The 22,895-nt window shown below is 35.5% G+C and overlaps 1 protein-coding gene across 4 annotated transcripts in view; it reads left to right on the top strand.

The window, feature by feature from the left end:
* SLC41A2 (solute carrier family 41 member 2) overlaps window positions 1-22,895 on the top strand; it is a 65,118-nt gene that overhangs the window by 4,141 nt on the left and 38,082 nt on the right. For all 4 annotated transcript variants that reach the window (XR_005604448.1, XR_005604446.1, XR_005604447.1 and 1 more), the window contains 7 exons: window positions 2,194-2,925; window positions 4,109-4,216; window positions 8,960-9,031; window positions 9,835-9,979; window positions 11,798-11,944; window positions 17,124-17,271; window positions 17,679-17,758. Coding sequence is in view for 1 of the 4 variants with exons in the window: in XM_039570720.1 (XP_039426654.1) it covers window positions 2,371-2,925; window positions 4,109-4,216; window positions 8,960-9,031; window positions 9,835-9,979; window positions 11,798-11,944; window positions 17,124-17,271; window positions 17,679-17,758 (1,255 nt within the window). In the remaining 3 variants the exon portion in view is untranslated. The remainder of the gene's footprint in view (window positions 1-2,193; window positions 2,926-4,108; window positions 4,217-8,959; window positions 9,032-9,834; window positions 9,980-11,797; window positions 11,945-17,123; window positions 17,272-17,678; window positions 17,759-22,895) is intronic.

The following is a 22,895-nucleotide window of genomic DNA, read 5'->3' on the forward strand; positions in this document are numbered from 1 at the left end:
ACTGCCTTTTCTTCATATGAATTACTTGAGCAGAGCTTGCTTCTTTAGCTCCCGTATCTTTTCTAGACAACAACAACAACATAGGCATTTTTCTTGTCAATGATAAAGCTTCTGAGGAAGTTCTTGTTGTTCCTTAGAACAACATGAGCAACAAGGGTTGCTGCATCTTGTAGGTACAAAAAACCCCCTGAAAATACAGTAATTATTAACAGCCTGTAATTTAGGGTGAAAATATTGCATCAGATGACATTTAGGAAATTATTTTTGTTGGAACAGGTTTTTAGAAATCAATAGTTACATTTAGAAGGGTTTGTAGTTATCTTCTCTCTGTATGCTCTGAAGGAGCAATTACTCTTCGATCTATACTATACTATACTATACTATACTATTCCAACCTAAACAATTTTATGACTCTACATTTTTCAGTTTATCTTCTTAAATTCTCCTTTTCCAGCATTTATCATTAAGTTCACATTTTGTCATTCTAAGTCTTTGTGGTTGGAAAAATAGAAATGGCTGCCATCCAAACTGCTTTGTACTATTTTAACAGTTAGCCATCCATGCTAGCCTCTTCCTCCATTTGGAACGTGACCAAATCATTTTTCTGTTCCCTCTTTTTTTCTCTTTTAGGTACAATTTCTATTTGCTAATACTTTCTTATATTAAATGAAACCACAATCTTATCAAAGGATTTGTTTCTTAAAAAAACCCAAAATATAAAAACTGAAAAGGAGACCAATCCATATGTTACACAAGATATGGATAATTAACCCAAATATTTTTGGCCAGAGTTCCAGAGCAATGAATAATTTCTGTGAGTCACTGGTCTAGCACTCTGGTGATGCGACTGGAGGACATATGGGAGAAACTGCAATGAGAGCCAGACTCTGCCTTGTTAAAGCTGTCAGAAAATTTTCTCAATGCATTTTCCTGGGAGTGAAATGAAATCCTTCAATTTCTTCTTCTTGTTCTGTCTTTCTGTAGCACTTAACAGAGCACCGTTTCCACCTGTGGTTAGAGCTGCTCGGGGATAGCAGCAAAAATTGTTTTGTTATTCCTAATTAAAGTGTACGGAAACCAGAAATGAGGCCTAGGAGTTTTTTATGTACTGAAACTAAAAGGTTCAATGTAGCACAATCTGCTGCAGGGCAGCAAAAGATATTGCAGGAATCTTGGTTATTTAAATTCCTCAGTTGGTCTTGTGGCAAAAAAATTGCAGTTTCTTGCAAAACTTGGCTTCTTTCTAGATCAAGCCATAAATTCCATTGTCACTTTTAAAATACTCGTTTCTTGGTCAGAGCTCCCTTGGATAAAGCAAGTGGTAGAGGGAAAATCATCGTGTTGCTTCTGCTTCATCTCTTCACTCAAAAAGCCCAAATCAAATAGTTCTATGAGCAGCAGGAATTTTGAATTTGACTTGCTCTGGCCATAGAGGAGTGAGTTATCCTAGGTAATGTTTGAAGATGCCTAACAGCAAAGGCACAAACTTGGTTCTCCTACAAGGCTGTTAGTTGCTAAAAGCTTTGACATCTCCACTCACTGTAAAGTCTATCTAAAATTGCTCTTGAAATACTGGAGGACTTAAAAGCATTGAAACAGATGGAAGCGAAGTATAGGAATCATAAAAAATGATGATCATAGGATCATCCTCCTATGATTATAGGAGGCTGAATTTCTTAGGAAATGCAGATTAAAAGTCCTCCAGCTCTAGAATATTTTCATTTCCTGAAGCCTGTATAATGTTTCCACAACTTCGCATAGATACAAAGTCATGTGGAATTGTGTTATCCTACATCATGTTGGTGCAGTCTCCCTGACCTTTGTTTCTCTGTTTATGCTAATCATTTACTTGTATTTATGGAGTTTAGTAATAAATACCAAAGTCAGCAAAGCTTTGAGTCAAATTAGAACTGTTCTTTTAGTAAATTGCTGCGGTTATCACGTGAAGATTAAAGAAAAGGAAGGTGAAGTGGCTTCTGATAAAGGGAATGTGAAATGACTTGAGATTGTCAGTATATCATTGTTTAATTTCCTACCATGATGGAAATGTCAAAGTAGAAACAACTTCACCTTAAGTCACAGTAAAGAGAAAGGAGAAAAGATTGTGATCTGAAAAATCGAACCAATATCTTTTGTATTCTGTAGAGTTAAAATATTTTAAAAGTTAAATATATGCTTTCTACTTTTTTGCAGATTCAGTCTTGCTTATGGAATTGTTGAAGATCTGAGAGCAATGAAAAAACACTTTTCCATGCAGAAAAGGAACATTTTGGTCCACATGTAAGTGTGGTGCTTCAAGACTCACCTACAAGATTTCTTGGCTGACATCTGAAGAACAAAGTGCTTTTCAACCCGTACTTCTGTAGCACTATGACTAACTGGAAAGGCAGATCTACCATCTCCAAAACAAATAGCAAAGTCCATGACAGAGAAGGCTTTGTAAACTGGACTGTAAATCTTAATACAATTCAGTCTGATAAATTTTTGAGACTGCTTTTAAGTATGGTTCCTGTTGTTTACCAAATAAACCAAGAGGAAAAACACAAAAAGGTGAATGGTGTCTGGCAAGATGGATTGCAACCAGCAGGACACAATTTTAATGTCAGGTCAGAACAACACACAGAGTACCATCACTTCTCAGAACCAAGCTTTCATGGTAGCAATGGACACAGCCCATCTAGCTGTAGCCCTAAATATGATGATTTTACCAGTTATAATTACTGTGGTGGCATGGATACTTCAGAAACAGATGCCATGTTGCAGGATGACACTCTCTCTAGTGACAGTAATGAAGATATCATCGTGGAAGGAAGAAGAAAACAACCCAAAGAATCAAGTAGTATTATGGCACTGCAGATACTCGTACCTTTTTTGCTAGCAGGATTCGGAACTGTTTCTGCTGGCATGGTTTTGGATATTGTACAGGTTGGTATTTGCTTTGGAAGATTCTTTTTTAACAGGTAGTCTGTGAGGTCTGTAGTTCTAATGTGACATTGTAGATGTCTGCAATATTGAGATGTAATTAGGTCTGCACGTGGTTCTGCTACTATGCACGCCTTATTTAAAAGGTTTGAAATTACCACAATATTTAAACAGAAATACAATACAGAAATTAATCTGTGTGGATTTTCCCCCCTTTTGTTTGGTTTTGCTTTGTTCAGCTTTAGGGTTTTCTTTAGCTACACTTTTAAAGAGTTTACAAAGTTAATTAAAATAGGAGCAAGAGATGACAATCTTTGTCACTCAAAATCTTGAGAGAGTCAAGGAAGCTTGAACTTCAATCAGTTGCAATGAAAAGACACTTCATTACCTCAAGAAAAAGGAAAATAAAATTTGACATAGAAACTTTACTGCTTGTGGGCTATTTGACACCAGTCTGGTGCTTTGTTCATGTACATCTTACCAATTTATTCTTTGTAGAGATGCTTTAATTGAATCCTTTTATTTTCATTAAATTAATCATTTAAATGATTGCAAATTCCTCAATACAAAGGCAATTTACAGCTTTGTTAGTTTAGTTAAAATTGGTAAATGATGACGAATTAAATACATGCGTTGACAAGACATACAAAGAAACACAGCACTTCGGTGCTGAGAACTTGGTGCACAAAAAATTAAGTTTTCTTCTAAAAGTCTGGGTTTTGGAAAGCTGTGGTCTTGTAAATTTCACACTTAAAGGTAAAAGAATAAAGGCAAGCTTTTTTTACTTACAGGCTCTGTTAATATGACAATTGATTCCTTGCTGGTTTTATGTGAGGTTTCTACACAGCTGGGGGAAAAGATGAAAATATTATTGAAAATTAAGAGCAGAATTCAAGAGCAACAAATACTTCAAATTAATGACTTCTTTTTTTAACTGTGTTTATTTAAGGCCAGGTTTTGTATCTCTTGCTTATAGTCTTCTCATCTTTGAAGCAGTAATATGCAGTCATAAATCTGTTTTATCTAAATAGGTAACAGTTTTGACTTCAGATTTTAAGTCTAATATAAAACGATTACATTTTTTTTAGCTGGCTAAGTTATGATTTACAGAATTTTTTTGCATACTTTGTGGATGGTCTAAAGAGAACTTTTCAATTAAATGTTTCCCACCGTATACTTTGTATAGCACTGGGATGTGTTCAAGAATGTTACTGAAGTCTTTATCTTGGTTCCTGCACTTCTTGGTCTCAAAGGAAATTTGGAAATGACCTTGGCATCCCGGCTGTCAACTGCTGTAAGTAACTTTCTCTTCCTTTTTACTCTTCAGATACATGTTTAAAATATTTCAAAAAGGAAAAAAAATCTTTGAGGCACAGGTATTTTTTTATGAATTAATATTATTTTATGAATTAATCTGGCTGTTATGGGGCAGTTTAAATCTGTTATTAAGTTGGCAAAGTTAAAAAGGTGACCCTTGTCTCCATACATTGAAACTTCACTTCTTAAGTCTCTTCCTACTCATCATTCAGAACAGACAAAGTAGATTTTTGAGATTTACAGGTGTATTGTGTAAGGTTGAGAGATCTCTTTGACCTTGAGGGATTTTGAATAGTCTAAGAAAACGTTTTTCTAAAGACCGTATGTTTGGCACCAAAATAAAGCATTGGTGACATTGCTATTCGAGACCTCTTTTGATCAAACTGCAGGAAACTTTTTTTTTTTAGCTTTCTGGCTAAATAGATTTATTTATTTTTGTTGTGCTGAGGTTGTTTTGGGGTTTTTTGTGTCTGCTTATTTTTTGTATGTGTCAACACTGTAATGTAGCAGTAACTAAGTTTTTTCTGTGTGTTCTTTCTCATGTATTTCTTATAGCTGTTTTTTACATTTCAGGGGATATTCTACCCCTTCATTTTTCTAGTCTAAGTAAGCCAGATTGCCTTCTTGTATATCTTTTGTGTGTGTGTGAATAATCAGTCTAATAACGTGGCTAGACTATTTCTGATAGCTGCACTGGGTATCTCTAAGACTGCCTAATGCAGTGCTTCAGTTCTCCAGCAAGGTCCCCACTCTCTGCCTCTTCCTACTTGAATGAATTTTTCTAGTACGTCTGGTCAAAGGTGTACAGAACTCCAGATGAGATTTTACTATGTCTTTGTAGAATATTGCTCTTGAAACTTTCTAGGGTTTTATGTACTTACTTGCCTGGAAGGGTCAGGTCTAGACCTCTCAGTCACTCTGTGATCAATGACTGTCCTTTTATTTATGCCTTTGTTCATTTCCAGCTGTCACTCCCATCTTCTGGCAGAAATATTATTAGTCTATAAGTGCATGACCTTGCATTTCTCCTGTTGAATTTTATGTTTTTGCTGCTGTAACCTTCAAGGACATTCAGTTTTTGTATGTTACTACAGTGCTTTGTATTGACAAGGTCTGCCAGTGTTCCATCATTAATAAATGTCATTGCCACATTATATTGAGTTGTTGCCTGAATGCATACTGTGATGGACAGAGCCTTGGCAGTCCTGTGAAGGTTTGCTTGTGTCATGCCCATTACAGAAATTGATTACTTTCATACATAAGAATTGATATGTTCTATTGTATCTCTATCAACGTCATCCTTAGCCATTCAGTCTTGTTTTCTGTTTGATTGCTCTTGCTTTTCTGAGTATTCTTACTGTTTCTTAACAGCATTTTGTGTTTAGACTTTACTGCCTTTACTGTCAGGCATGAATGCTTTTTTCTATTAGTTTACCTTTTGATTTTTGTTGATGTGTTGCTTAATTTGTTTCTGACTAGTACAGTTCATAGCCTGAGGATTAAAAATGCTTGTATTGCATAGTGAAAAATATACCAAGTCCAAGATGTACCAGTGCCTTACTGAAGGCTTAAGAGAAAGAAGGTCAGAATATGCTTCACCACTTCTGCTTCAGTTAATGTGATCTTTAATTCTTTGTCTCAGTTGAGCTTATGACCTTTGCCAGATCACAAATCCAGAACTTGTCTGGGTCAGTCCATTGCTGAATTCCCAACCCTCACCAGTGCCATCACATTTGTGAACATCACAGCTCTCAGGGGACATTTGGAAAAGGGTCACGCAGACCCTTTTTCTGCACTGTGACTCCTGACCTTGGTTCTTACTATCCATCAGCTCTTACTAAAACAGGAGCCAGTCCCCCTCTCATGCACACAGATGAAGGACACTGGAGTTTCCGCCAGCACAGGCTGCATGTCCAGTGGGTAAACCAAAGTTGGCATCATGAGTTTCAGGCCACTCTCCCCAGCCCAAAATGGCACTCTTAAAAGTATCCCAGTAACAGTGATAACATGATCTGTACATTAAGGATGCACTAAATGTATTCTTCAACATGTAGATATCTCGAATGTGGTTTTTCAGAGGCAGTTTGGCCATTTGAACCCCAAGCTCTACCAAGACTCAAACAATTCAATACTGAGAAGGCTTAGTTTGAGGAGTGTTACCAGTGCCTCTTACCAGTGTCATTAAGCCTCACCAAGACATAAATCAGCTGATGCTTCAGACGTTTTTATTCAAGCATGCCATGAAGGCTTCCTGTCATCCCAGTACCAGAAATTGCCATTGGTCTGCCTTGGCTAAATCTGGCTGCCCACCAGACATTTGTTTTTAAAGTAAATGCAAGACTGTGCCCCTGTGACCAGCTTTACCTTTTGAAGAGGAAATTTCTGACATGAGTTCAGCATTGCAGTTAATTCATGCCCTGCTTGCTCACTTAGCTTGTAATTGCATCTGAATTTGCAGACACGTCTGTGCTCTTGGGGCTGTAAACTAATTATCTTTACTTTATTTTTAGTTACGTGGTCAGTCAAAGAGTAGTGTCTTCTTAGCAAGTTTCTTACCCATAGTACATCTGGTTTCAAGTGTTGTCTGGTCACTTTCATTCATCTTGTTGCCCAAATTTCTCCTTTAGCTGCTTCTTACTGGTCATTCACACTTTCCCATCCACTTTAGAATCAGTTATTTCACTAAATCTGTCTCAAGACTGTGTTTTTCATCTGCCTCCGGGCATACTTCACTTTGGTGTTAGTGTAAACTCTCCATACCCTGGCAATCTTACTGCCTACTGTTTTTAAAACATTAATTTTTATCCCACCAGAAGTTACTTCATATGTAGAATACCGACAACAAAGAGCAAAAAGGTGCTTCTGGAGATTTACCTCTGTAAACCCTTCTCCCTCTGCCCACTGCTGTGCTGGCATAACTGTGGGAGGTGCCCTGAGGTCAACTGTCCATTCAAGCACAATACTTATATTGTGGTTTGTGTCCTTCAGTTCTTCAGCTTTGTTCTGTTCTCTGGGTCATTCTCATTGTCTCAATTCACATTGCTGTCCTTTCTCTCTATTCCTGTTTCATTTTTAAAGAGCAACAACAAAAAAATACCCCAAAAAATGACTCATAACCAACCCCAAAACACTACTTATTCAGTCCTGTAAACTTGTGCAGACTCTTGTTCTGGCTGTGTGTTATCAGGGTTAGGCATTAGCAGTGTGATTTTACAAACCTTTTGTTTAGGTCCATCTATTTCACAGTGTCACAATAAACTTGATCCCAGTTTGTGGAAATCTGCACCTGCAAGGAGTGGTCCTGCTCTTTCTCCCTACCAAACCCTGAGAGCACTTGTGCATGGTTGCATGGTTGGATGTAATGGATCAGATCATTTCATAGCAGATAACCCCTTTTTGCTCCCTGGAAAAAGTGTTTTCCATCAAACCAGCAGATTTATGTTGCCGTGAACTTTCTGATGGAGCTGGTGGATCTGGTTCAAGAAAGAAAATGTGAATATGTAGGTGACAGCAGGGGAAGGAAGAGCTGTGGCATTTGGCAGTAGCTCACCTTTAGGCCAGATTAAGCACTTTGCAAGATTACTTTTTAAAAGTAATACTGTTAAATAATACTGTTAATTTTTTTGGATACTTTTCCAAAACTTTTTCAAAGGAGAGAAAAAGTGAAACTCTGCCATTTTGTTCATTGAACATTTATATACTTAAGAAGGGTGCAGAGGAGATCATTATCAGTAGTTCCTGAAACAACTGCTTTTCTACTTAAACTTAATGGACGTATTTGCAGAGCTTTGACTGTAGTTTGAACATTATAAAATATTTATAGTGTGATTAAGATAAAGTGTCTTATTATATTTCTGTTTTTAAATTAGCATTTCTTTTAATACTTTGTTCCTTGCAAGTCACTACTATCACAAAATGAAACAAAATGGAAAAGAAATTGAATTGAAATCTACTGAAAAGAAATTATCAAAAGATGAAAAATATAAGCATGAAGTCCTTCTGTTTTTTGAGAAGTATGTTATCTTATAAATTGGTATTGTATGGGAAAAGCCACTAAAATTTATGCTCAACACGTAAAAAATTATAAGTCTGTTATCTCAAAAAGAAAGTTATTTTAAACACAGTCATACTGCAGTGGTTTGTATTGTTTGTCAGATCTTGTCCTCTAACTCAAAAAAAAAGGCAAAAGTAGGAAATATAAGTATATATACATACATATATCTACTTTTAAATCTCTTAGAATAACTTACTTGCTATCTTTCAGCTACTACCTTAATACTGGACTTACATCATTTATAGCATCTGAGATCTCTAGCTGTATTGCATAAATGAAAAGTTAGAATGCTAAACAGTATTGGATTTTAGCATTTTTTATTTTCAGAATTTAAGTGCCATAAAAACAAGCTCAGTCTAAAGGGATCTTCCAGCCACTGATCTAATCCCTGGTGGTGCTTGGACGTTACAGGAATGTAGGTGGATGGTATATCTTGCAGAGCAAGCTAATGTTAAACAAGTTACTATGTAAAACTGCATCAAGTTTAGCTGCTTTTGGAAAGATACTGTAAGTATGATTTAAAATCAAAAGCAATGTTTGACTTTTTAAAAATATAGCTTGTTTTTAATCAAAATGTTTTACTTCATTAGCTGAATTATTTGTGGGCAATTTCAAATAATACCATTTTAAACCCAAATGTCTGAATTTCTTTTCTAATTTTGATAGGTAAATATTGGAAAAATGGATTCTCCCATTGAGAAATGGAACCTAATAATTGGCAATTTGGCCTTAAAGCAGGTAAATATAATGGGTTTATTTGATTAATTCTTGTAAGTGAGGGAAGTTATTGAAAAAGTTTAATCACAAACATTGGTAAGTATGGAGATGAAAAGTGTTAATGGGAAACTAGCTCTACTACACTGGCTCTTCTCTGAAAAAATGTGAGCTTGTATTTATTAGAAGATGTAAAGTCTTATTTTTGACTGTACCAAGGGTATATTTCCTTTATAATTTTTTCTGGGAAAGGATCTGAGGATGATTAGAGAAAAATTTCAGATTTGGCAAAACCTTTTAAATCTGACCTTTCAAATGTTTCTAGTACTGATTTTGCGTTGGATTCAATGTTTAAAGGAAGTGTGTGATAGAGCTTTTGGATAAAAACCAATATTTTAAATAGCTGGGTCATTTGAGGAAAAGTGTGCATGTCCTCCAAAGCAGTTGTTTCTTAAGATTGAGAGCTATGTCTTATTCAGAAGTTACAATGTAACACGCTCAAAAATTAGGTTAAATATTTATGTTGTGACTTCACTACTTTAAGTGGTTTAGAAGCTTCTTAAGGAATTGGCTTCTCGTAAATCCTGAACTCCTCTCCCTGATTTTACTTTTGCTATTCTGCAGTATGACAAATGCTGGTAAAGCCTTTTCTGCTGGTCTAAGATTTTTCTTAATTATCCAAAGTTGTCATCCTCTCTACAAAATGGATGAGCGTGCTTCTGTTATACCTGGCATGTTAATGTAGGTAGGAGGAAAGGCTAACAGAAAATGATTCTGTGGTCCTTCTAAGTCTGTCAATTGTTTTAAGAATTTGCTTTCTTTTCCAGGTTCAGGCAACAGTAGTTGGTTTTCTGGCAGCAGTGGCAGCAGTTATATTGGGCTGGATTCCAGAGGGCAAATACCGCTTTGATCACTCAGTCCTTTTGTGTTCTAGCAGTGTAGCAACTGCCTTCATAGCTTCCCTTTTACAAGGTAAAGGGGGTATATGTGCTACTTTTTGCAGTTATTTTTTTTTCTGTGGATGCTGAATGTGTATATGTTGATATTCCTTCAAAATTGAAATCCAGCCAGGAATAATACATCTGCAAACCAGCTGAGGATAAGATGCCCTTTTGCAGTTTCCGTATAGGTGGGCATATTGCATTCCTCTCCTGTCACAGTCTTTGGAAAGCTTTTGATTGGCATGACCTCCTGAACATATCTAAGCAAAAAAGTATTGGTTTTAGATTTCACTTAATATGATGGAGAACTTTTCCCCCTGCTTTCTATATTCATTAATGTACGAAATATATTCTTAGTACTTAGCAGGTAACACTTATTTATAATTAAACTCAGGTGATCCCGGATGTTAGCTTAGCTGAATTCAAAGTTCCAGGTTGCCCATGCTGCTTGTGTGTTAGTTTGTGCTCTGCTTTTTGTCTGAAGTGAACAATTAGGCTCATTATTTGAAGGGTTTGGACCAAGTTCAAGTCCAGCTCTACAAACAGTGGCAGTGTCTGTCTGGAGCAATATGGCATGATGAATTTAATATTCTCTTCCTAATTGTCAGGAAACATTTAACCATAAAAGATTGTACTTAATGGGTGTGAAGGAGAGCTGGAAAGTACCTCTACTTGTGACATGTTCTTAATGAAAGTACAGTCAGCAGTCTTAAGAATAGTAAGTCAAGTAAAATGCGTAACTTCCTTGTTTTACTGCTTTGATATGCTTACTTATGTGGAAAATACAAAATTGTTGAAGTTTTGCATGGAATTAAGAGCACACATGTTTTCTAGTGACTAGAAAGTTACTGAGTTTGATCATGTGCAGAATTAAGGGCAGCAAGAGAACTGGGAAACGAGTGCATTTTCTACACTTCCCATGTATGATTTGGACATGAGGAGAAACTTTGGTTTTTGTCCTGGTGATGGGCCAGTGCAGGAAATTACTTTCTAAGCTTCGTTCTCCTACACATGAACCAGGCGCTTGTGAAATATTGTGATCTTACAGGATCATTGCAGTTCTTTCTTTTGAGAATTTCCTGGTGTATAACTCCTTAGTCAGTTTCTCTGAAAGTGAACTCTTAATGTAGCTACCATACATGATATAACATAAAGGATGGCATATACAGTTGAAGCTCTTACATATAATATGTAATGAGAGGGAAATTACTCAGATTGTGCCAAAGACTGTTAGTAACAATGCCAATTTTATTTTTAGTAGCCACTTGCATTTTGCAGGGAGATTACTCTTCAAAAGTTAGTGTTGCTGTTTATAGGAAAAATTAGAAATTAACACCTTTAATTAATTTTTTTCAAATGTGTAGCAAGTAATATTTTTTATATGTTGTCTTGGGTTTAACTTATTGTGTAGCTTCTTGGTGCTAACTCCTTGATAGTCTTGCACAATATCAGATGTCAAAATATTTAATCTTACATTATTTTCAGCCTAGGTTGATTGAAATTTCAGTCAGTGGAAGTTACCAGGGTTGGAAAATAATACACTTCATATTTTTTTCTTCAGGAAATAGTTGCTTTACAATTTCAATAGTGCTAATTCTAGTCATTAGCAAAGTAGTTTATTGTACAGATGATTCTTGATTTTTTGTGTGTGTGTGCTCACTCTGTTTTTTTAAAATGTATATGTCCATTTTTCAAAATGGCTAAAACTTAAAAACACAGTCATTAATCAGGTGGGAAGAACAATCATTCTGGGAAAAAAGCACTGACTTCTTATTTATTGAGTTTGAAATTTTCTGTGGAATTACAGCAGTGGATACAGTTACTGTACTGTCTTCTTTGTTGAATTTAGGAGTAATAATGGTTGGAGTTATTGTTGGATCTAAGAAGACTGGTATCAATCCTGACAATGTTGCCACTCCTATAGCAGCAAGTTTTGGTGATCTCATCACCCTTGCTATACTAGCATGGATAAGCCAGGGTCTGTATACTTGCCTTGGTAAGTGTGCTTTGAAATCTGTATGACTCCCCAGGAACCTCTCTTGGGTTAGGAGGGTGGGAAGAAGGCTGGAGGGAGAGGTTCAGCAAACCTTTTAGTCTGACTGACTTTTTTGTCAGCATTTATACCGCTAAATGGTAAATCTTAAGAGTGCAACATTATGCCATGATTTCTTTTTTCCATTTTGGTTTTTTGTGTTTTTCTTTCCCTTTTGTTTATTTTTTGGTTTTCCCTTTTTATTTTTATAAAACAAAACATGTTTTTGGTTTTGTACACTAACCTGAACTTTGGAACAATCTAGGAATACCTGAAAGACTTTGACAATAACACAGTACATACCTACATGTGGATTGCAAACGGTGGTAATGAAGAAACAAAAATGTGAAAACATTTTCTCACAGCGGGAAAAAGAATGTTAAGAACCTTATTCAAAATGAAATCATTGCTGCAACTAACTCATTCCATAGAAACTATTAAAAGTTTATCGTGTTTTAAAAGAGAATTGTAGACAAATGTAGACAGATAAAATATTGTGTTGTCCATAACTTACCAGAGATGCTGATGTCATCACATCTAGTCTTTACAGCTGTGCTCATTGTCCAAACTTTTCATATGTAAGTATTAGAACATCAGCCAGAAAAAGCATCGAATATGACTCAGGCTACCATGGTGTGACTTGCAGTTACTTTTTTGGTATTTGAACTTTCATATTTAGAAAGTGTTAACATGATGTCAGCTTAGATGTATCAGTGTGCAAAGAAGTATTTCTTTTGTATTTTCTGTGGTTTTGTTAAAACTTAAATAGGATTGTTTATTTCATAGCTATATTTAAATCTTTCATATTTTATTCTAATACCCATATTTCTCAAATACTTTCTTTAAATGCTTCTTTCAGGGAAGTTTGTAAATTTACAGTGAAAATTGATGATCTTTTTTTAGCACCTCTTCTTTCTTTTCTTCTGATGAGAAAAACAGAGAAGAAGCCTCTATTTTCATGAAATTTAGTGTCCCTAGCCAATGCTACGGCTGGGATAATAACTAGAGTTTATTTCATTAGAGTCTGTTTATCTAGATTTATTGCTATGCCCCAAAATCTTAATAGACTGGAACATTGGGTTATTCTGCTGAAAACAGATTTCAGGCCCCAACAATTGATATGTTTGATTGAAATTCAGTTCTAAATTAGGGTTTATACTTATCAGTGATGTGCCAGGGAAGTTGGGCAGAAGGAGAGAGTTAGCTAAGATTATTGGCATATACTATCAACCTGGGTAGGCGTGGAGCTGGAAGTGGTTGTCAGCATCTAATCTCAGTTAGAGTTCTCTAGTATCCCCTGTATAAGTGGAACCCACATGACTCAAAGACAGAAAATTGTAATACTGAGTCTTACCATTTTTGAACAGCTTCTTCTACTTCTTTCCTTTCTAAAAAAAAAAAAATTTCAAGGTGTGGCCACAGGCAAAACTTAGTTGCACGTGTTGGTGTTTTAATAGTAGATACATATGTAATTTGCGAATAAACAACATATATTATTTTGTACTGTATCTAGTACTGCTTCCTATGCTTTATGTAAATTACAGATTCTATGTTTCTCTCTTTCTAAAGAAGTAAGTAATTACTACTAATATTTCAATTTCTCCTATAAGATGCTGGTTTTTTAAATCTACCAGTCTAAACAAAAAACACTCAACTCCGACCCCCCCCAAAAAAAAAAAAAAAGTTGGGTAAAGAAACTTGGACTTCCTTCTTCCTTTCACACATTTCCAGAAATTTACATTTCCAGACACAGGTGTTCTAATGTGTCTCAGAGGAATAAAAAAGAAGTGGGTACAGTTTGAACTGATCCTTTGCTGCTTTTATAGCTGTCATGACCACTCACATTTTTCTCTGCAACTGCAGTTGGAAGGCAGATCCCACATGTGTAGTGGTAAGGATCAATGTGCTTCTAAGAGTTACTCCAAATTTTCTGTCTATAATGTCTTCTGGAAACACTTCTCTTTTGGTGAAGTATGTAATTATCTAGTTACCACTAAAACAACTGCTTCTGCTCTTTGTATTTTTTCAATGTCTTTGTATTTCTTTTTGGAAACAAGAGAGTCCTTCTAAAGAAAGAACATGCCACAAAGCCCTTGGAAATAGGTGGTTTCCAAGATGCATGTATTTGAACTATGAAATAGTAACAAGGAATAAGAGTATGGAGTACCTTCAGCTCGGGGGAAGTGTATCAAGTTGTGAATGTCAGGGAAGAGGCATTCAGACAATGATTAGGCAACAAGTTTAAAAAAGTTAAAGAATTTTTTTTATACAATGCATGAGTGGGATGTGAAACTTACTGCTGTGATGTGTGAAGAGGACCAAAGTGATTTTAGAAAACTTTGGATAGACTAGTAAGAAAGGAACCCATTGAGGAGTATTGAACAGACAGATGCAGACAGAGACTTGAGAGATGAAATCCCTGATGCAAACAACAGCAGAAGCTGGCAGGTCACGCTGAAAGAAGCATCACTCTAAACGTGTAATTTTTCTTTTCTTCTCTCCATAAGCCTGAACTGTTGACCACAGTGTGACAAAGGATATATGCTAGATGAGAACTGTGCCTCATCCAGCACAAATGTTCTTAAGAATGTTCTTTCTCCTTCTGTTGTTTCCCTCCTTTCTCAGTGCTAAAATAAGAATCCCAATGGGAATATTAAAAAGAAACCTGTGGTTTGTAGGGTAGTAATGAAACTGGTGGCATTCCCTTCTGAACTGTGTTCAGAATTAACTATTTTCCCTGTATCAGCCTAACTAATGAAATGATCTGGAGCAAAATACATTTCTGTCTGTTCTCTGCATGGCATGAGTTATTTTCAAACAAGAAGTCTGGAAGGATGAAAATTATTTGTGTACAAGCTTTATGTTTGTCTGTTAACAGAGGTGTGCAGCCTTTGGTTTGATACATTACTTTATGTCATACCCTGAAGAGACAGGGGAAGGACTGTAGGATTTTTACCTATGCCGGGACCGAATGAAGCACCTTGTTTGGCCACCATCATGTATATAACTTCTTAAAGGTTCATTAGAGTGCTTTAAAAATAGTGGCAAAGTTATCAAACACGGAGATTTAAACAGTAAAAGGTCAACAGTTCTTAACAACTCCGTAAAAGGCGCTGTGTCTGTGAATCTTTGTTAAATTGCTGGGGGAAAGCACTAGAGGGCTCCCCAGGACCGTCGCTGGGACCTGGCACCTTTCCTCCAACAGAACACGAGAAGTACTCTGGAATAGGAACACCCAGTAAATTAAGGAATACCCAGTAAATGTGGAGGTCCGTTATGCCTGTCATTTGTCAGTAATGATCTGAAAATTTCTTTAAAGCTTTCCATTTTTCTCACAGAATGTGTATTTAGCTCCCGGATATGTTGAATCTGGGTTGAGAAGGCAAGCTGTGTGATTCACATTATTGTTTTCAGGTTCCTACCAGTTGTTTTGAAGTAGTATATTTCCAGTTTACCTCTAATTTCTACTAGAGGCTGCATTATTTGAGCAAGATTCCTTTTCCCATGTAAGCTACCTGCTATAAATCTATCAAAAATGGAGTGAAGTAAGCCCTAAAAGAGAAGCCATTTATTTTCTCTTCCCATTTCCAGCTATTGTAGCATGCATTTGCTTCTTCTGTGAATTAAATATGAAGAGGAAGATACCTACCCTTCCTTTACAGATGCATCTCAGGGTTAATCTTTTTAGGTTGCTATAGTAAGATGTTCTACAAGAAGAGTCTCCCATAGATTAAAAAAAAAAAAAGTCCCTCACTGTTCCAAAGAGTTAGACTGAAGCTGAGTATTCTCTCTGGTCCAGCTCTTAGGTTGCAGAATGAAGTGAAAGGAGGAAAAAAAGGCCCCACAAAGGAAGAGGGAAATAATACACTGTAGAATAATTAGATAAGGAAAGGAAAAAATTACTTCTCTTTTGGGCTTTGTCTTGTTCTCATTTTAATAGCTTTCTAATTTCAGTTTGCCCAGGAAAACATAACTTCATTTTCTGCTGGCTCTGCTGTAGAGGTTGTTACTCAATGCAGAAGGGTAGTAACTTCTAAAAATTGGACATCAATTCTTTCAGGAGATCCGCTAAGGTAACCTTGAAGTAGTAATTGCTTGGATTTGCAGCCATTGTAATAAGCCATAATGCATAGGTGACAATACTTTTTATATACCAACTACTACTCTTTGGTAAAGCATTTGTGTGATCTATATTAATTATTTCAGCCTGTTAATTTAAAATATATTTTGCTGTAAGAATTGTCTAAATTTTGAAGTTTTCAACAAAATGTATTTTAACATAAGATACATGAGCACACTTCTCATAAAACAAATATTTAGAAGTGGAATATTTGCACAGTTTACACATATATATTTGCTATTAGGATAAATTTTCTATTATTCACCTCACTGTTGAATTAGGAAGTCTTGGATCACTGTAGTAGCTTCTTTGAGGATGGGATTATAAAACCAAGTAATCAGAAAAAAATAGTGTTCTTTCTGTGGAAGCAGCTTTACAGTTTGCTTTACAGTCTCAGCTTTATGATGGTACTCACCAGTGTTTGCAGTTGTATTCCTATGAAATAGGATGAAATTCTCATGGATAGGTGCAAGCAGCAGAATTGCCTGTTAATTTTCAGACTCAGACTGGCTATGAAACAACTGAGCTACTGATATAAATGTCTCAGTGTTGCACATTGTGCTTGCATAATTTTAGATATGCTATTTCTGGAAAGATTACCACATTACCTGCTTTGGGAAGAAGGGAGTGTACATATGCTAAGAATCTGGGTATAAACAAAATGCATTTTCATTATATTCAGTTTCTTTTAAAAATTATTCTTCAGTTGCAAAATAATGTTTTATATTCTACATTCTTACTGTGTTTTTATCATAAAGCATTTTACAAAAATCATCTTCAGAATTTTTTCTTTGTACAGATGTCCTTGAGAAGATGAGAGACAATGATCCAGATGGCAGATATAAACCATGTTGTTTCATGCAGTGGTTGAAACTTCAGGTGTAATAGTAATGAAGACTATTAAATTCCTCACTTGTATGGCATAGTTCATAATTTATTTTACAATTCTAAGTTAGGAGAAACATACAGGAATATTTGGAAAGTAAAAGGGGCTTGTTTTCTTTTTCTTTATTATTGTTTTAGAGACATATTACTATGTATCTCCTTTGGTTGGTGCCTTTTTTTTGGCTCTGACTCCGATGGGGATTGTCATAGCTGCCAAACACCCAGCTACCAGAACTGTCCTCCATTCAGGATGGGAGCCTGTTATAACTGCCATGATTATAAGCAGGTAGGTCTCTTTGTCTTGCTGCATGGAAGCATCTTGATAGTCATCCCATATCTCTGTATTTCTTACTTGATTGTACTTAAGAGGGATAATTAGGAGACTCTAGAATTTAGGCTTTAGAATTTTAGCACTGGTCTAAGAGATTATTTAATCCAATGAAAGTTATGAATCTTAAAAGTAGAGGAATTGGCTAATACTCTGTGGTCTTTGTTATACAAGAAGCCAGTTTTAATAAATGAATAGCTATAGGGATGTTAGTCTGTAGCTCAGAATGAGGTAATGGCTCAGGGGAAAGATGAGATTAAAATTGTGGCTTGAAGATGATCTAAGTCACATTGCTATAAAAATTTTTAAATGCTGTTTAATGGTCCTGCTTGCCTTATTCCAAATACTGTACTTTTTTTTTTCAGTATTGGTGGCCTTATTCTGGACACAACTGTATCTGATCCTAACTTGGTTGGAATTGTTGTTTATACCCCCGTAATTAATGGTAAGACTCTGACAGGATTAATTGCTACTCTGTATCAATTGATATACCTTGTTTTGAGAATTGTCTATTACGGTAAATTTCTCTTGTGCTAATTAGTATCTGGTACATTAATTTCAAGTTTTGATTTTGATGTCAACAGCTGTTTATTTGAACACCTAAGAAGTGCTTCCTGTTTTTACAACAACCATTAAAACATGATAGAGAATGTGAGAAGTAGAAACCTCAAGTATGATTTAAGAAACTGAAAGTATAAATATTGAAGGAGTATATTCAAATATTAAATTATCAAGTATTATATTGAAGCAGTTATGGCTGGGAAAAATGTAGTTGAAGTTTTATCTCAAAGGATTTTTTTCTGAATTCCAAGGACAAATTTTCAAACAATAATTTACTATTGACATGTAATGTAGATAGATATAAAGACTAAGAAGCATGCTACAAGCAAGTAAATAAATTTCTCAAGAAAAATGTGTGTTGTTTCTGATGATTGGTATGCACCTTTCAGATGTGTAGGAATGAATTTTTGAAAATTTCGTCCTTAAGTTTAGGGTTCTATCTTCTAATGATAAGAACAAGGCAAATTTTAGAAGAACAGTTAATAACTGATTAGACTGGTGCAGTTTGAAAATGCTTTTCTTTCCTAGTACAGTACCCCAGGGTTGATGCCTGTTTAGCTTGCAATAACTATAATCACCAGATCTGTCCCCACAATATTGCTGTCTAGCTGTTCTTTCCTCTTTTCATATTTTTCCATTTGATTTCTTACATTAATTTGCACTTTCATGTATTGTTATTAAAACCATTTCTCCAATGAACAAGAGGATTCTGTTTTGACTTAAGTTGGCCCTTGCAAATTCCACGAGCATGTTCTATTCCGTTTTCTAAGCTATAGATTAAATGAATTATGGCCACTTCTTTTCCACCTTGATAATAAGATGTTAATATGGTCATGGGGTTTTAGTTTTGAACCACATTACTCTGATATAATTAATTTTCCAGACATTGTTAATGGAAATGTAACACTGGGTACAGTGGATAGCACCAAACATTTTGATAAGCTTTCCTGTGGTTGAGAGTTAGTAGATCTATTGCTGCAAACATTACACAAGCTGTTCAGTTGCAGGCTTTGACAGAAGCATGTTCTTGGCAAATTCATGTTAGCCCTTGTTTTACAGCTTTCATGTCTTCTGGATGCTTATAAATTGTCTTTTTAATAATTTGTTCTAATTCTTATGTAGGAATATAAATTTCACTGATATACAGATTCTCTGTATCATCCTTTTTGACCACTTTAAAGATATATTTTCTGTTTTCTCTATTACATCCCTCAGATATTCTCTAACCTCCAAAATAATCAGTTAGCAAAAATGATCACTAATACTTCATGGATTGTTCATTTAGCTCTCTAGAGGCAGTAAATTTAACTTAACCCCCAGGCCCTAGTACATACCTACTTGTGATCAGGTATCACCATTTTTATGAAGGCAGTAGGCAAAAGGAACTGAGTATTTCAATCTTCAGTGGAGCATGTTGCTTGCTCTACTTTCTCATTAAGGCCCACTATATCCTTTCTTCTTGCTTTTAACATGAAACATTTCTATGTTACCACTTGTGTTCCTTGCTAACTGCAAATTAATTTTTACACTTCAGCCATTACATTTCCCTGCCTGTTCCTTGCCTTTGTATTAGCTCAAAATTGCAAGTACTTCCACCTAACTTTTGTGTGTTTCCATTTTGATTTCCAGATACCTAAAAGGCAAGGCAGACATGTTGATCTTCAGCTTTTTTCTGCTTTACACCTGTAACTTTTCTTATAGTAGTCCTTTTCTGGTAACCTCCTGGATTTGCTTCCTAAGAGAAGAAGATTGTTTTTTTTTCTTCTTAGGCAGGTGTACCCAAACCGATTAAGGCAATGCCCATGCATTCTTTTGAACTGTCTTTATGGGAAAAGAACTAGCCAAAAGCCATATAGCCCTGGAGGTTTAGCTGACAGGTCAAAAGGTCTTTGAAGAGTTAGGCAGGTGTAAGAGAGGGAAAGCTGAGGCTGCTGGAGCAGGCAGGGAAGGAAAGAGTCTTTCAAGGAGGCTGGGATAGTGAGAGGCAAGCTTGACTCAGAATTCTAAGGATAGATGCATTTCTATTGGATAATATAGAGAAAATATGTTCTGTGTAGAGGATGCAGAGTTTTATGGTACACCTCCTGGAAAAGGAAACTGTAGGTTGGTAATTTTTGAGTTGCTGTTAGATTAGCCTCTCCTGGGTTATTCATAATTCTACTGACACCTTTTGATATTGCTGGTCAGTACAGTGTAGTAAACTGGGGTTAGGAAGTCCTGCAATTAAAAAAGCACATCCGTTGACACTCATTTACTGACATGAAAGGTGTGTTAAGGCACTTAACAGGTGGTTTTAAATATTACTGTTGCAGAAAGTTTTCTCTACCAGTGCTTTCTTGGCCTTGGAATTCTCATTGTAAGCCTAAGTAGCGAAAGAAACTGAGGGTTTTCCCATTTCATTTTCTTTTACCTTGAAGTTTGTTGCTCCTATGGCACAGAAATCCTGGGAGAAAACAACAACAGGAAAACCTGAAAGAAATATTCTTTTCCACTGGGAATGTGTCCAGCCAAAATTTGAGGACAGTTTCTAAATTTGTCCAGAATTTCACGCTGTCACTGTTTTTTCAGAGCCACTTGCCGTATCTTGAACACCTGAACAGTATTCACTGCAAAATGGTCAGATCTAAGGCTTCCTGTGCACCATTAAGTACATTTCATCTAAGTCCTGTCTAGATAGTTTGCTTATTCTTAGATGAGACAAATGACTTTAATCATGTCTTACACTGTGGAGCCATAAATACTTTAGTTTAAGAAATACTGGTCTGGAATTTGAGCAACCTCAAAGGTTCCCACCCCTATTAACAATAACTACAAATATTTGTTCAAAATATTAAAATAGTTTTTAAGCAGAAAGGCATTTATAGTCTACTTTACAGCTGGTGGCCAGACATATTTCACAACTGTTTTTTCCATTTTAAACACATTAAAATACATTCCTTGAGATGAATAATTATTTTTAATTCTATGGTTGGCTGGGTTAAATTGCATCTCTGCTTTTTGAAAATAAATAAATCATTTTGTTGTTTCAGGAAACTTGCAGACTACTTGAGATTTAGATGTCTCTTTGATGTACCAAAGTTCTGAATAAAATAACTAAGCCCAAGTGTGCCCGTGCTTCAGTCTGGATACTCAAGTTGATTGTTGTGTTTTCTCATGAATGGGACGGTTAAAATTTGCAAATCCTCTTACAGCATCACAGCATGTTGAATTTGGCTCAGGATTTGCAATTTGCGAGTAACCGAGTTCCTTTTGTGCAGAAAAAGAGATAATATCTTAAACAATTTTATGCTTCTGAATATGCAACAGAAATGAGCTAAGGTGCAGTTACCAGATAGAGCCACTTTCGTCTCCATTTTCATTGCGTGCTTATACAAAACATTGTGAGATATCTTCTAAGTATTTGCATTTCAGAAGTTACTGGGTAATAACTAACATGTCAGCAGACTATCCCATTTTTATGCACCTTGAAGAATGAAAGTTCTACAAATTAATTCCGAAAACACCTGAAAATTGGAAATACTTTATATCAAAAAACTTTACTTTGCAGGTGGTTAGAAACAATACTTTTTACAGGTAACACAAGCCTGTCCTAATATTTCTTACTCTTTGGCTGTGCATACTTTAAAAGTATTTGCTATCTGGAGGGAATACATAGGTATCAAGGAATATGAGAAACATATATGAGAAAATTTAATTTAGAACTTAATGAATGCCAGTTGTCTGGGAGATGAAAATTAAGTTTATGCAATACATTCCCCAAACCATCCCTTTTTTATCTGTTAGTAAGGTAAATTGAATGACAGACTTTCAGGTTTTTCAGAGAGCTTTTACTGTAAATTGTTTTGGAAAATATGGAAAAACCAACAAGAAACCATTCCTCCTCAAAAAAAAAAACAAACAAACCAACAACAAAAACAGCCATAAAAAACCCCAACATATTTTAATAGCTATATATTTTAATTTCTTCTAGCATAGTTGTACTTTGAGTTTTCCCACAACTGATTAGGATATAACCATCGTCTCAGAGAGTTGAACATCTGAAATTTGCCTCTGTAAATCACAAGGGAAAACATTAGTGTACCTAGATGGTAGTAGAGCAATTTGCCTGTGTAGCAAATTAATTTTTCTGCATCCTGAATTGGAAAGAATGTGTTAGTCTCAGAAGGCAGCTTTACTATATGAGAACTTTATAATTCAGTCTTTATTTTGGCATGAATAAGGAGGAGAGTTTTGATTTCTTTTACTTACTTTTGATGCATTATTGTGTGATAGATTTATTACCTTTTAATTGCTAACCTGTACATGTAAATCTGCATATATACTTTTATAGTGTGTGATTTTTCTTTTAAGTCTTACTTTTAAATTTTTTAGGAGATTTCAGTAATCATTGTGTAGTTTTCACAACACAATTATATCCAGAGCATTTTCATTTTTTGACAGTCAAGGAACAATTTTTTATTAGTCATAGGAAAGAAATTATTTATGAGTGAAATCAAACATGGAATGTAATAGTTGCATATATAATAAAGACTTCTCTTAAAAAACATCCATCTAGGGAAAGCTAATATTTTCCATCTGTTTTCCCTCAAACATTTGTAAGTATTAAAAGAAATGCTACAAAGTAAAATGGAAGATGGACCAAAAAAAGCCCCAAAAACATAAATAGGAGGCTAGTTAATTTTCTAATCTAAGTATTTCACTTGCATAAAACAGGATTTTTAAAGTTAATGGTAGAGAGGTCAGGGAAAAAATTCTTCTTGCATTTTCTGAAAGATAAGAAGATTATTCCAGAATTTAGAGCTTTTGGTCACCATTGTAACTGAGAGTCTTTTGCTTCCTTTTCATTTCATTTTTATGATGCAGATGTTGAACTTCAAAAAAAGCCTGTTTGGCAAAACTGACTATTTTGAGCTATGGATTGTGCTCAGGAGTGTGCAAAAGTGAGAATCTTCTTGCCTTCCTTCTCTTGATAGATAGACAAGAAAAATCAGTTTGGGAATTATGTTGGCCTAATTCTCCCC

The sequence above is a fragment of the Corvus cornix genome, chromosome 1A, assembly GCF_000738735.6.
Source record: "Corvus cornix cornix isolate S_Up_H32 chromosome 1A, ASM73873v5, whole genome shotgun sequence".
NCBI classification, from domain to species: domain Eukaryota; kingdom Metazoa; phylum Chordata; class Aves; order Passeriformes; family Corvidae; genus Corvus; species Corvus cornix.